This window comes from Rhinolophus sinicus, linkage group LG05, assembly GCF_036562045.2.
Source record: "Rhinolophus sinicus isolate RSC01 linkage group LG05, ASM3656204v1, whole genome shotgun sequence".
Taxonomy (NCBI): domain Eukaryota; kingdom Metazoa; phylum Chordata; class Mammalia; order Chiroptera; family Rhinolophidae; genus Rhinolophus; species Rhinolophus sinicus.
Genome location: NC_133755.1, coordinates 33,527,303 through 33,540,845, shown reverse-complemented (window position 1 = coordinate 33,540,845; position 13,543 = coordinate 33,527,303). Strand labels below are relative to the sequence as shown.

General features: G+C 34.6%; 1 protein-coding gene across 1 annotated transcript in view; it reads right to left on the bottom strand.

The window, feature by feature from the left end:
- The window catches only part of GTF2A1L (general transcription factor IIA subunit 1 like), a 34,788-nt gene that overhangs the window by 7,823 nt on the left and 13,422 nt on the right, over window positions 1-13,543 (bottom strand). The window contains exon 6 of the mRNA XM_019719195.2: window positions 12,831-13,420. Within this exon, the coding sequence (XP_019574754.2) occupies window positions 12,831-13,420 (590 nt within the window). The remainder of the gene's footprint in view (window positions 1-12,830; window positions 13,421-13,543) is intronic.

Below are 13,543 nucleotides of genomic sequence, written 5' to 3'. Positions count from 1 at the left end.
GCTCAAAGCAAACAAGAAATAAACATAAGGAAATAAATGAAATTGAGAACAGAAAAAAATAAAGTCAATTAGACTAAAAGTTCATTCATTGAAATGATCAATAAAATTGATAAGCCTCTAGCCAGACTGACAAAGAAAAAAAGAGAGAAAAATACAGATAAACATTATTAGGAATTAAAATGCCATAAATCTTGAACATTACAAGGATGAGGAAATTGTCTTTTATTTGGGCTGGGTAGCTTATAAACAATAGAAAGTACTTCTCATGGAGGCAAGGAAGTCCAAGATCAAGGTACAAGAAGATTTGCTATTTAGTGAGAACCCACTTTAGGTTCAGAGATGGTGCCTTTTCACTGCGTCCTCACATGGCAGAAGGGTTAGGGAGCTCTGTGGAGTCTCTTTTATAAGGCAACTAATCCCATTCATGAGCTACTCACCTTCCACTCTCATGACCTAATCACCTCCCAAAGGCCTCACCTCCTAACTACCATCACCTTTAGGGGTTAGGATTTCAACATATGAATTCAGAGTGGGGGGGATGACATAAACATTCAGACTGATAAAAATCAATTTACAAAAATTAATTTTGTCCGTATAACAGCAGTAAACAATTGGAAATTGAAAAACAGTACTATTTAAAGTAGCAAGAGAAAAGAAATTCATTACATACAAGGGATCCGCAATAACAGGCAAAAAATTTGAAGGCCAGAAGGCAGCGAGATGATATATATATATATATATATATATTTAAAGTGCTGAAAGAAAAGACTGTCAACTGAGAATTCTATATCTGGCAAAACTGTCCTTCAAAAATAATTGAGAAATTAAAGCTTTCCCAGATGAAAGCTGAAGGCATTAATTACCATTAGCCTTTCTTAAAGGGAGTCCTTTAAACTAAAATGAAAGAAAGCTAAAGAGTAACTTAAAGCTTTACAAAAAATATAAAGTTCTCTGGTAAAGGTAAATACATGGACAGATACAAAAACCAGTATTATCATAATTTTGGTATGTAACTCTACTTTTTATTCCTCTATGAGTTAAAATACAAAAAGCATAAAAATAATTTTAATTGTAAATCTATATTAAGGGGTACATAATATATAACATGTAATTTGGTATATCGACAACAAAGTGGGGACAGTGAAGCTGAAAAGGAGTAGAGTTTTAACGAAATTGAAGTGGATTTGGTGTCAGTTCAAAATATACTGTTATAACTTTAAGATGCTACTAGTAATCCCCCTGGTAATCACAAAGAAAATATCTATAGAATATACACAAAAAGGAATAAGAAGGGAATCAAAATGTGTCACTACGAAAAAAAATCAACTACACACAAAGGAATGCACTAAGGAAGGAAATGAAGAAACTAAAAGACACACAGAAAACAAACAACAAAATGGCAAGAGTAAGTCCTTCCCTATCAGTAATTACTATAAATGTAAATGGATTAAACTACCCAATCAAAAAACAGAAACTGGCAGAGTGGATTAAAGAAGAAAAAAAAAAAAAAAAAAAACAGGTCCTAACTAAATGCTGTGTACAAGAGACTCACTTGAGATCCAAGAACACATATAGATTGAAAGTAAAAGGATGGAAGAAGATATTCAATGCAAATAGTAACCTAAAGAGAGTTGAGGGGGGGCTGGGGGGAAAAAAAGCAAGTTGAGAGAGCTATACTACTATTAGACAAAATAGACTTTAAGTCAAATTCTGCTGTAAGAAACAAAGAAAAACTTACATAATAAAAGAATCATTTCACCAAGAAGATATAACAATTACAAACATATGCACCAAATGCCACACCAAAGTGGCAGAACTGAAGGGAGAAATCGCTCTACAATAACAGTAGAAAACTTCAATACCCCTCCTTGAAATATGAATACAACCACCAGACAGAATATCAATAAAGAAATAAAGAATTTAAACAATACTATAGACCAATTGGACCTAACAGACATATACAAAACATGCCATGCAACAATAGCAGGACCCACATTTTTTCCAAAGAGCACACAGAACATTCTCCAGGATAGAACATATGTTAAGCCACAAAACAAATCTTAATATTTAAAAAGACTGAAATCATACAAAGTATCTTTTCTGATCCCAATGGAATATAACTAGACATTAATAGCAGAAGGAAAACTGGAAAATCCACAAGATGTGGAAATTACGTAACAGACTCTTTAAAAAATATCAATGGGTCAAAGAAAAATTTTCTTTAAATCAAAAGAATCAAAATCTTTCATCAAAAGATAAAAATATCTTGAGATAAAAGAAAACACAAAACCCCAAAACTTATGGGATATAGTAAAAGCAATGCTAGGAAAGAAATGTGGAGCTATAAAGTCTCACATTAAAAAAAGAAAAAGACTTCTAAGCTAACAATCTAAATTTACACCTTAAGGAACTATAAACAAAAAAGAACAAATAAAGCCTAAAGCTAGTAGGAGGAAGGAAATCAGAGCAATTAAGTCAGAGATAAACAAAGTAAAGAAAAATGATAGAAAAAAATAAACAAAATCAAAAGTTGGTTCTTTGAAAAGACCACCAAAGTTGATAAACCTTTGGCTAGATTGATGAAGAAAAAAAAGAGAAGACTCAAATAACTAAAATCAGAAATGAAGAGACTTTACTACCAATTTTACAGAAATAACAATTATAAAAGAATACTATGATTATATGCCAACAAACTGGATAACCTAGATGAAATGAACAAATTCCTAAAAACACATAAGCTACTAAGACTGAATCATGAATAAATAGAAAATCTGAATAGACCTATAACCCATATAACCTATAATGCCCAGGACCAAAAGGCTTCACTAGAGAATTCTACCAAACATTTGAGAAGAATTAACACCAATCTTCCAAAAACATCAACAAAATACTAACAGCATTCAATAGCACATTGAAAGGATTATACCATGACCAAGCGGGATTTATTCCTGAAATGCAAGGATGGTTTCACATATGAAAAATCAATGTAATACAACACATTAACAGAATGAACAAGAAAAAACACATAATCACCTCAACTGACACAGAAAAGTATTTGACAAAATTCAACATCCTTTCATGATAAAAAATTTAAATTTAAATTTAAATTTAAAAAATAAACAACACTCACAGTAGGATTATAAGGAAATTGCCCCAACATAATAAAGGCCACCTATGAGAAGCCCTCAACTAACAGCATAGTCAAAACGGTGAAAAACTAAAAGCTTCCCTGACATCAGGAACAAGGCAAAAATGCCCACTCTTGCCACTTCTATTCAACATAGTACTGAAAGTCCTGGCTACGGCAAATAGGCGAGATTAAAGAAATAAACAGCACCCAAATCAGAAAAGATGAAGTAAAATAATCTCTGTTTGCAGATGACATGATCTTATATGTACAAAACTCTAAAAATTACACACACTCACACACACACACACACACACACACACACGTTGAATTAATTCAGCAAAGTTTCAGAATACAAAATCAATATGCAAAAATCACTTGCATTTCTATACACTAACAACTAATAACCTGAAAATCATTTAAGATCAAATAAAATAAAAGACTTAGGGATAAACATAATCAAGGAGTCAAAAGACTTCTTTACTGAACACTACAAAACACTGTTGAAAGAAATTAAAGAAGACACAAATAAATGGGAAGACATTCTGTTCATGGATCAGAAGAGTTAACATTGTTAAGATGTCAATACTACCTAAAGCCATCTAACAGATTCAATGCAACCCCTATCAAAATCCAAATTACATTTTTTACGTAAATAGAATAATCCACTTTAAAATTCATATAGAATCCCAAGGGACCCTAAAAACCAAAATAATCTTGAAAAAGGAAACACAAATTACATTTTTTATGTAAATAGAATAATCAAGTTGGAGGTCTCACATGACCTGATTTCAAAACTTACTACAAAACTGCATGAGTCAAACAGTGTAGCAGACAAGAGACCAATGGAATAGAGAGTCCAAAAACAAACCCTCAAATACACTGATTTTCAGCAAGAGTGACAAAACCATTCAATGTGGGGGAAAAACAGTCTTTCAACAAATGGTGGTAGGAAAACTGGGAATCTACATGCAAAAGAATGAAATTGGACCCTTACTTTATACCATATACAAAAATTAACTCAAAATGTATTAATGATTTAAACGTAAGAGCTAAAACTGTAAAACTTAAAAAATATCATGGGGAAAATCTTCATGGCATGGGATTTGGGAATGATTTCTTAGCTATAACACCAAAAGCACATGCAAAAAAAAAAAAAAGTCAAATGGACTTCATCAAAATTAAAAACCTTTATGCATCAAAGAACATTATATCAATAGGGTGAAAGGCAACCCATAAAATAGGAGAAAATATTTGCAACTCATATATCTGATAAAGAATTAATATCCAGAATATACAAAGAACTCCTATAACCCAAAAAGAAAACAAACAACTTGATTTAGAAATGTGCAAGGGACTTGAACAGACATTCTCCAAAGAAGATATACAATGGTCAATAAGCATGTGAAGATGTTCAATATCTCTAATCATTAGGGAACTGTAAATCAAAACCACAATTAGATATCACCTAACACCCATTAAATGGCAACTATCAAAGGGAGAGAAAAAAACAACAGAAAAGTAACAAGTGCTAGCGAGGATGTGGAGAGATTAGAACCCCCGTGCACTGATGGTAGGGATGTAAAATGGTGCATCTGCAGTGGAAAAAAGTATGACAGTTCCTTAAGAAATTAAAACTAGAATCACCATATGACCCAGCAATTCCATATCTGGCTATATACACCAAAAAATTGAAAGCCAAGACCAGGGACCAATATTTGCACACCAAAGTTTATAGTAGCATTAGTCACAATTGCCAAAAGATATAAGTAAACCAAGTGTCCATGAATGGATGAATGGATAAACAAAGTATGATATATATATATATATATGTGTGTGTATGTATGTATGTATGTATGTATGTATGTATGTATATATAGCCAATGGAATATTATTTAACCTTAAGGGAAATTGTGACACATGCTACAACATGGATAAACACTGAAGACATTATGCTAAGTGAAAAAGGACACAAAAGGACATATATTGATACCTACCATGGTCAAATTCACAGAGACGGAAAGTAGAATGATGGCTGCCAGGGACTGGGGTGAGGGAGGACTAGGGAATTATTGATTAATGGGTATGGAGTTTCAGTTGGGTAAATGAATATGTCCTGGAGATGGATGGTGGTGATAGTTGCACACAATGGGAATGCACTTATTGCCACTAACCTGTACAGTTAAAAATGGTTAAAATGGTAAATTTTTACCACAATAGAAAAAATAGGACAAAATCAATAGTGCTAATAAACTGTCAACTATGTAATAAAACTGTGAAAGAGTGCTGGTAGCAAGAAAAATTGGCACACCTCTTTTGAAAAATTCCAGCAATGTATTTCAAGAACCATGGAAATTTTCAGTTTTTTCTCAATAAGCCTACTTTTGAAAATGTATTTTTAAAAACAATACAAATTAAGCTTAAAATACGAATAGTTGTTTATTACAGTGTTACTTTTAGAGCTATTTATAACAGCATCCAAAACCATGAAATACTCAGATAAAAATATAATAAAATATGTGCAATATCTGTATGTTGAGAACTACAAAACATTAATCAGAAAAGTCAAAGACCTAAATAAATTGAAAATGTATGATATTCATGAATTAAAAGACTCATTATTATAAAAATGTCCATTCTTCCCTTGCTGATCTATAAATCCAACACACTCCAAATCAGAGTCCCAGATGCTTTTTTGTAAAAATTGAGATGCTCATTCTAATATTTATATAGAAAAGCAAGACAATTAGAATAATCAAAATAACTCTGAGAAATAACAAAGAGACTCATACTCTCTGATGTCTAGACTTACCACAAAGCTACCATAATCAAGGAAGCATGATACTAGCAAAAAAAGAAGACATGAGAATTAATAAAACAGAGTGAAAGTCCACAGATAAACCAACACACATATGGCAAGTGATTTTCATTAAAGGTGAAGTGCTTTAGACACTCAATATGCTTTACACAACTCAATAGGGTAGTCTTTCAACAAGCGATGCTATAACAATTGAACACCCTTATGCAGAAAAAACAAACAAGCAAAAACCTTAAATCCTAACCTTGTACTACATACAAAAGTTACTCCAAAATGGACCACAGTCTGAAATGTAAAATCTATAAAATTTTTGTAAGAAAGTATGAGAAGATCTTCGCAACCTTTGGTTAGGTAACACACATGAAACAAAAATCAAAAGGAAAAAAATAATAAATTAGTCTTCATCAAAAATCACAAACTTCTCCTCTCCAAAAGACAGTGCTAAATAGCAAGGGTGTGAAGCAACTACAAAACTTACACTTTGCTAGCAGAAATGCAAAATTCAACCACACACTGGTGATGGAAATAGTCACTTTGGAAATGAGTTTGGTAGTTTCTTATAAGCATACAGGTACCAAATGACCTAGAAACCCCACTCTTAGGTATTTACTCAAAAGAAAAGAAAATCTAAGTCCATGCCAAAAACAAACAAAAAAACCTGCTCATGAATGCTTTTAGGAGCCTTCTTCACAAATACAAAAGCTGGAAACCTAAATGTCCAAATGGTGAATGGATAAACAAATGTGGTACAATAGAATATACTGATATATCCAACAACACAGATGAATCTCAAACGTATTACACTAAAGTGATAAACGATATATTCCATTTGTTAGTCTTCTGGAAAAGGCAAACCTATAACAAAAGAAAACAGATCAGTGAATGGACTGCTAGGGGGTGGAGGCGGAGAGAGAGTATTGACTACGAAGGGGAATGAGGGACTTCTTCGGAAAGTTCCTAGGATTATCTCACTTCAATATCCTCTTCCAAGGTGGTAATTTGATCAAAATAGCCAGCACTTTTGTAGCAACATCCATAATTGATGCGATAGGACCATGAATAGAAAGATTTAAGTCTCATATGAGCAAACCTCCACTATACACATCATCAGCGAACTCCTCCAAGTCAAATTGTTATGAAGGGGTTTTACATCTCTCAAAAAAAAAGATGTCTCCCCAAGGATCAATCAAAGGCTTCAAGCATTGTCCTTTGAAAAGCCAGAAAAATGCAGCATGAAGGAGAATTTAACATTTTGCCTGCACTTTTTGACAAATGTCTTGGAAAAGACAATAATTCAATACCTTCACTCTAATGTATTTGAATTTCATGGCAGCCGACAAGACTTCTTTTAGAATTATTGGCTGTGTTTAAGCACTAACGCACGCCATGTGCTGAAATAGATAGCAATGTTCTCCTCACTGAAGCAGCAAACCCACGTGTTGCCCAGCATCTCAGGAGCACCATCAGCAGTGCAGAGTGTACCAAATTTTGCTAAGCAAAAACACTTTTCATTATTACCAAGATGTCAATTTCTAGTTCTCAAAAAAAGGTCTCACAACATAGGAATTTTTTTCATGGTGCCAATGTGCAAATAATGATCAAAATCAGATGCTGGCTGCTCTGAGAAGCACTCGTATTTTTTATCTTGTTGAATGTTAAAGGAAAGTCATGGCTGATGCATCTATGAATTCCAGCTGAATATGAAAAAACGTCAACAGTTGCGATGACATCACCTGAGAGGCACTACTTCAGTGTTCTTTCTCTGCTCTAAAACAGACCAACTCAGTGAGTTCGAAGGTTCTCGGTTTCACCAAGGTCTCTTCAATTGCACGTGGCTTCTATAGCTGGATAGTACAATGAACAAACGCAGAGGATGCTTCAAGATAAAGCTTTGTTTATCAAATCCCACTTCCAACCTTTCCAATTTAAGCTATACTCTTAATGAAAGAAACATATTTTTCCAATGGCTGGTAAGGCCTGACAGAAGTTCACACCCTTATGTGGGGATCAATATAAATCAAGAGAAACCTAAGCTATAACATACTTTGTTTTCACATTTTTAAACTAAACTATGTGAAATTCAGTTGCCTGAAATCATAATGGCAAGACACATTTTTAATTCTTAACAGATTTAACCCAGGTATCTATCATAGCAGCAGTGATTATATATTACCTCACCATATACAATAGCTTCCCATGCCACTCTACTCTTATTTGGCACGAAATATACAGTATTTTGACAAATATTAAAATTACTCTGTTAAATTGGCTTTTTTCCTATAAAGAGAAACATCAAGTATCTGGTTTTTAAAATCTCTGATTTAGATATTAATTTAGGAGTGACATATAGTGACTCAAAATATATTTGCCCAATTAACTGAATTCTGAATTCAAATAATTATACGATATATGATCTTTTAGAGGAACATCCGAATGGATTTGGAAGAAAAAAAACTCTCGAAGTTATATTCTCTCCCCTCACCCCATCTATTTTTCATTCATACACTGATTTTCAGCTAGATAAGTGATTCTTAACTTTAACAATACAATCACCTCAGAAAGCTCTTAAACACTAATGAGTGGAATCTACCCCAGACCAATTAGATCCAAAACCCTTGGGTTAGACCTAAACGTTATTTTTTTTTAATTCCCCCAATGATTCTAATATTTAACAAAGGTTGAGAAGTACTGAGCCAATAATCATAGATCCTGTTCTTTAAAAGCTTATATTCTAGTATACATGAATGTGTACATATTCTTAGGTGGTAGGTATACAAGGATTAATGTACCTGTCAATGCAAACAAGACATTTGGGTGTATCTTTTAAGTACATTATAACAGACACACGCTTACGGTGATATGGTAACACAGAAGAGACACATTCAATCTAATAATGAAGACGGAGGAATAGGTAGAGAGGTACTGAAGATTTCCGGAAGAAGTAATAAATGGATAAGTAGGAATTACCAGAGGAAAGGATGGTGGGGAGAAAATCCAGGAACAAAGCAAAGAGGATAACAAAAGCAAAAAAAGAGAGGGAGGGGAAAAAAGGCTGACACAGATTCACTTACAGTTTGGTGTTCCCAATAAAGTAGTAGGCATGAAATGAAGGAAGAGTAAATAAACTCTGGCTGAGAAAAAAACATTGAGGTCCCTGCATGCGACATTACGGAGCTTGAACTTTATCCCGTAGGTGATGGACATTCAGTGACTTGTTAAGCAGGCTGCATTTGGAGTAAATCTCTGGTAGCCGTAAGGACAGAGATAATAGCTAAGATGCACTGAACACTTACCACATTGATTAGCTCACGTAATCCTCCCACCCCCACAACTCTGTGGTAGATACTTTATTTTACAAATCAGGAAACAGCAACGTGTCCAAGTCACAGGGATAAAGAAGGGATTCAAAAGAATTCTGGTCCTTGAAGCCTAAGCCTTTAACCGCTAGGATGGATGGACCGGGAGGAGTGGAGTGAGAAACAGCAAAGACTATAAGCTAATAAATTAGTTAGGAAACTATTATGTTATCCCAAGTGAGAGACAATTAGGGCAAAGTCCGTAGGGATGAAGATGAGGGAACAGATTCCTGAAATATTTAGTCCTAAAAGTTATCAAAATCACATGATTCAGCCTTAAAAAGGAATGAAATTCTGACGCATACTACAACATTTAAGAACTTTAAAATATTATGCTAACTAAAATAAGCCAGTCGCAAAAGGACAAATATTGTATGATTCCACTTAGAGGTATCTAGAGTAGCCAAATTCATAGAGACAGAAAGTAGAAGTTACCAGAGGCTGAATGGAGGTTATAATGGGGAGTTACTGTTTAGTGAGTACAGAATTTCAGTTTCAAATGATGAAAAAGTTTTGGAGACAGATAGTGATGATGGTTACACACCAGTGTGAATGTCCTTCATGCCACTGAACTATGCACCTAAAAATGGTTAAATGGTAAATTTTATGTCATATGTATTTTACCACATTCTAAAAATAATTTTTAAAAAGCAGATGATATAAGGAGATTAAGGGGGAAAAGAACCAAAAGATGATTGCAGTCCTTATCTTGGGACACCAGGTGGGCAGTGTTACCATGCAGCATCTCTGATGAGGAACAATGAGTTATTGTGACATTCTGGCAGAAGTGTCTGGAAGGCAAACAGACACAAGAGGAAGTTCAGAGGAGTAATAGGGTGGAAAGTATAGTGATCAATAGGTGGCAGTTAAAACCAAGATAAGGCATGAGGGTGGCCGGATGGCTCAGTTGGTTAGAGCAGGAGCTCTGAGCAACAGGGCTGCCGGGTCAATTCCCATGTGGACCAGTGAGCTGCACCCTCCACAACTAGATTGAAGACAATGAGCTGACGTGGAGCTTGCAGAGGGGCAGCCGGATGGCTCAGTTGGTTAGAGCGTGAGCTTTCAACAAGGTTGCCGGTTCAATTCCCCACCATGGGACGGTGGGCTATGCACCCTGTAACTAAAGACTAAAAACAGCGACTGGACCTGGAGCTGAGCTGCGCCCTCCACAACTAGATTGAAGGACACGACTTGGAGCTGATGGGCCCTGAAGAAACACACTGTTCCCCACTATTCCTCAATAAAATTTTTTAAAAGATAAGGCATGAGACTGCCCAGGGAAAACATGAAGTAAGAAATGAGCTGAGGATAGACCCTTAGGAAACAGGAGGGACAGATAAAGAAGAGGAGCTTCTGAAGGAGATAAAAGGATGCAGTCAGAAAGGTAAATAATTAAAAGACCAGGCAGCAGAAATGACAATATTTGGAGTTGGGGCAGTGAGGATGGCCGTGCAGGGCAGGCAAGAGATAAAAGGGAGTTAAGATACACTACCATACCCTTTTATCTCCTAATCCTATTTTTTGGAGTTCTAATAAAGACCCGAGTTTCTAGTTCTCTATGGCATTATAAGATTTAGAAAACTAAATTCCCACATTGAGGAAGAACTTAATATAGTGACATACAGTTTAAAACAGGAACACGTCAAAAATTGTTGGGAATATATTTTACGAAACAGTAAGAATGTTAAATTTACATAAAAATTTAAGATCTCTGGTAGTCTACACAGGAAAAATAAACAATTAGAGCTAATTGTAACTTGCTTTAAGCAATAAGAATTTCTGAAAAACTAGTTATAAAAAAGCTATTTATAATTTTTTTGAAAATTACATCAGCATAAATTTTACCAGATTATGAACTATTTTAAAGCTATCCTGCAGTAAATTAATAAAAAATATTTTATAAATACTTTTGAATATTTGGATTTTTGTGTTTTAAATATATTAATAGATCTATTTTAATACTAACCGACAAGTTATATGAAAAGTTACCCAATATCACACGCCCATAAGGCATTAATGGCACAATTTTAAAGCTTACTGTGGTGCTAGAAGCTAATAAAAACTCTACACATCATCTCCAATAATTCTAAAAATTATGAGGTTAGTTTTATGCCCAGTTTACAGAAGATAATTTCAGAGAGAAACATTGTGTAGCTTGCTTATGAGTGAGGAATCTGGAAGTTGAACCTATTGTGGCTCCAAAGCTTAAGCTCTCAACCACTATCCCCTAAACAATCCTTGATACACCTCCCTTAACTAATCTATTTCCCCATATCAGAACAAAGTACAAGTTGACATCTAGTAAGCAACAGTAGAGTAAGTCCTTAAATTATCACACCAAAACTCTGCAAAGATCATACAGAGTCCTGGAGAAAAATGTCTCTAAAAGTTGTCAGTAATGAAAACAAACACTTATTTTAGATTTAGTTATTTTACCTCGAAACCAAATGTTTCATAATTATGAGGTTAACCTAGATTTCTTAAATTATATATATTATGTGGAAAATATAACAAAAAAATTTCTAAACACATTTTAATCTTAGTACTTTATAACAAAACTAAACTAGAAACGGACGCTAAAAGATACTGAACAGGCTTCATCAAATATCTGAAACATTCTGAAATAGGTCAAATAGCTTCTGACAGGCATTTTCTTTATTGGTTATCCCTCACTATGCCCTATAGTTTTCCCCTTCTACCTAGGAGAATGAAACGGTGGCACTTAACTATCCATTGCTACAGATTTGTGCAGCAGTTCTAGAGGACCACTACACCATTAGCTAGAGACACATACTTTTACTTATTTGTCATATGCCACTAAATATTGTATAAATGGAGTTAGCTGTAAAGCACGCTTTTTATTGTAAAAAGATAACATGAGTTGTTGTTTTTTATCTTACCACCCAAAATTCTCCATGAATCCTTCTGCCATCACAATGAATTCCTTGGAAATTAATAATTAAAACCTATTTTCAATATGGATAGTTAATTAGAAGCTATTTTTTACTGGTTTGAATGCCACGAGAAATTAAGTTAACTAGTGTTTTAGCAAACAGGGAGAAACAAAGTATCTACTAGAAGAGAATTCCTCATGTAGGAAAATTTTTCATCTGAGAGCTTAGAAAAATTAGGTAGAACAAGGAAAAAAATACTTCGGATCTCTTGTATATTAAGTATGACAATGAATTAACTTCAAAGTATTCATTTAATCACTAGGATGGATTTTTGTGTCTTTTAAATTTTATCTGCAGACAAAACAATTCTCACAATGTAAAGGAGAGGTAAAAATGGATTACCTTAAAACAAATGCATTTTCTTCAAAAAATATTCTATTAATTGAAATTAAAAGTTTAGAAATACTGAGCATGAATACTTTAAAAACTGATTATTATAGTAAAAACAATTTTTAAAATCTTCTAAAGGAAAAAACAAAACTATACTTCTGAGTAACCGTATATCTTAAACTCAGGATGTCTAATCATTGGCCACGGTTTATCCCCTAATACTCGTAAGTTAAACCTAAAACTACCTTCTCTGAGACAGGCAGGCTGCTGGGCTTCTCTGTATTTCTTGGCTGCGTTACAGAATCACATCCAAGCATTCTCTTTCTAAGAGCACAAAGCTGGACATCAGATACGTGCTGGTGCTGAGGCCCCTGAGGGCCCGGGGAGAGGGGCCCACCAGGTCGATTTGGAGTCATGCTTGCTGGAACACAGAGCAAAGGCTCCACGTCAGCATCTGTTTGAAAGACCTGTGGAGAAAATACAACACCTGGAAGATGGATAGACTGAGAGCCCTCCGGCTGACTCAACAAAGCTTCAGACATGATTTTATGCTCATTTCCAGGAGGTACAAGTATATCACTGGTGGGATTTTCTAAATGCTTTCTATCCACTGTCCCAGAATAAAGAACTGTGGGTGGTTGGAGCACAGTCTCCATTCGCTGTGCTTTTTCAGTAGTTGCTTGAAGAGAACATGGGTTCAGTCGTGGAATACTGCTCTGTGTAATTGAAGGCTGCCCAAGCTGCTGAAATACTTGCTGAATTGGGTGCTGAAGAATAGCTGCTCTTCCACAAGGCTGTGTCACCATAACTGGTACAGTGACTTTATAAAGGTGACCTTAGAAAAGAGAAATCAGAGAGAGAGAGAGAGAGAGAGGAATCAAACTAAGAAGAGAATCCTAATTTCCTTTCAAATAAAATCTTTAAATATGTTTTACTTTAACTCTAGCCTTTCCCGACT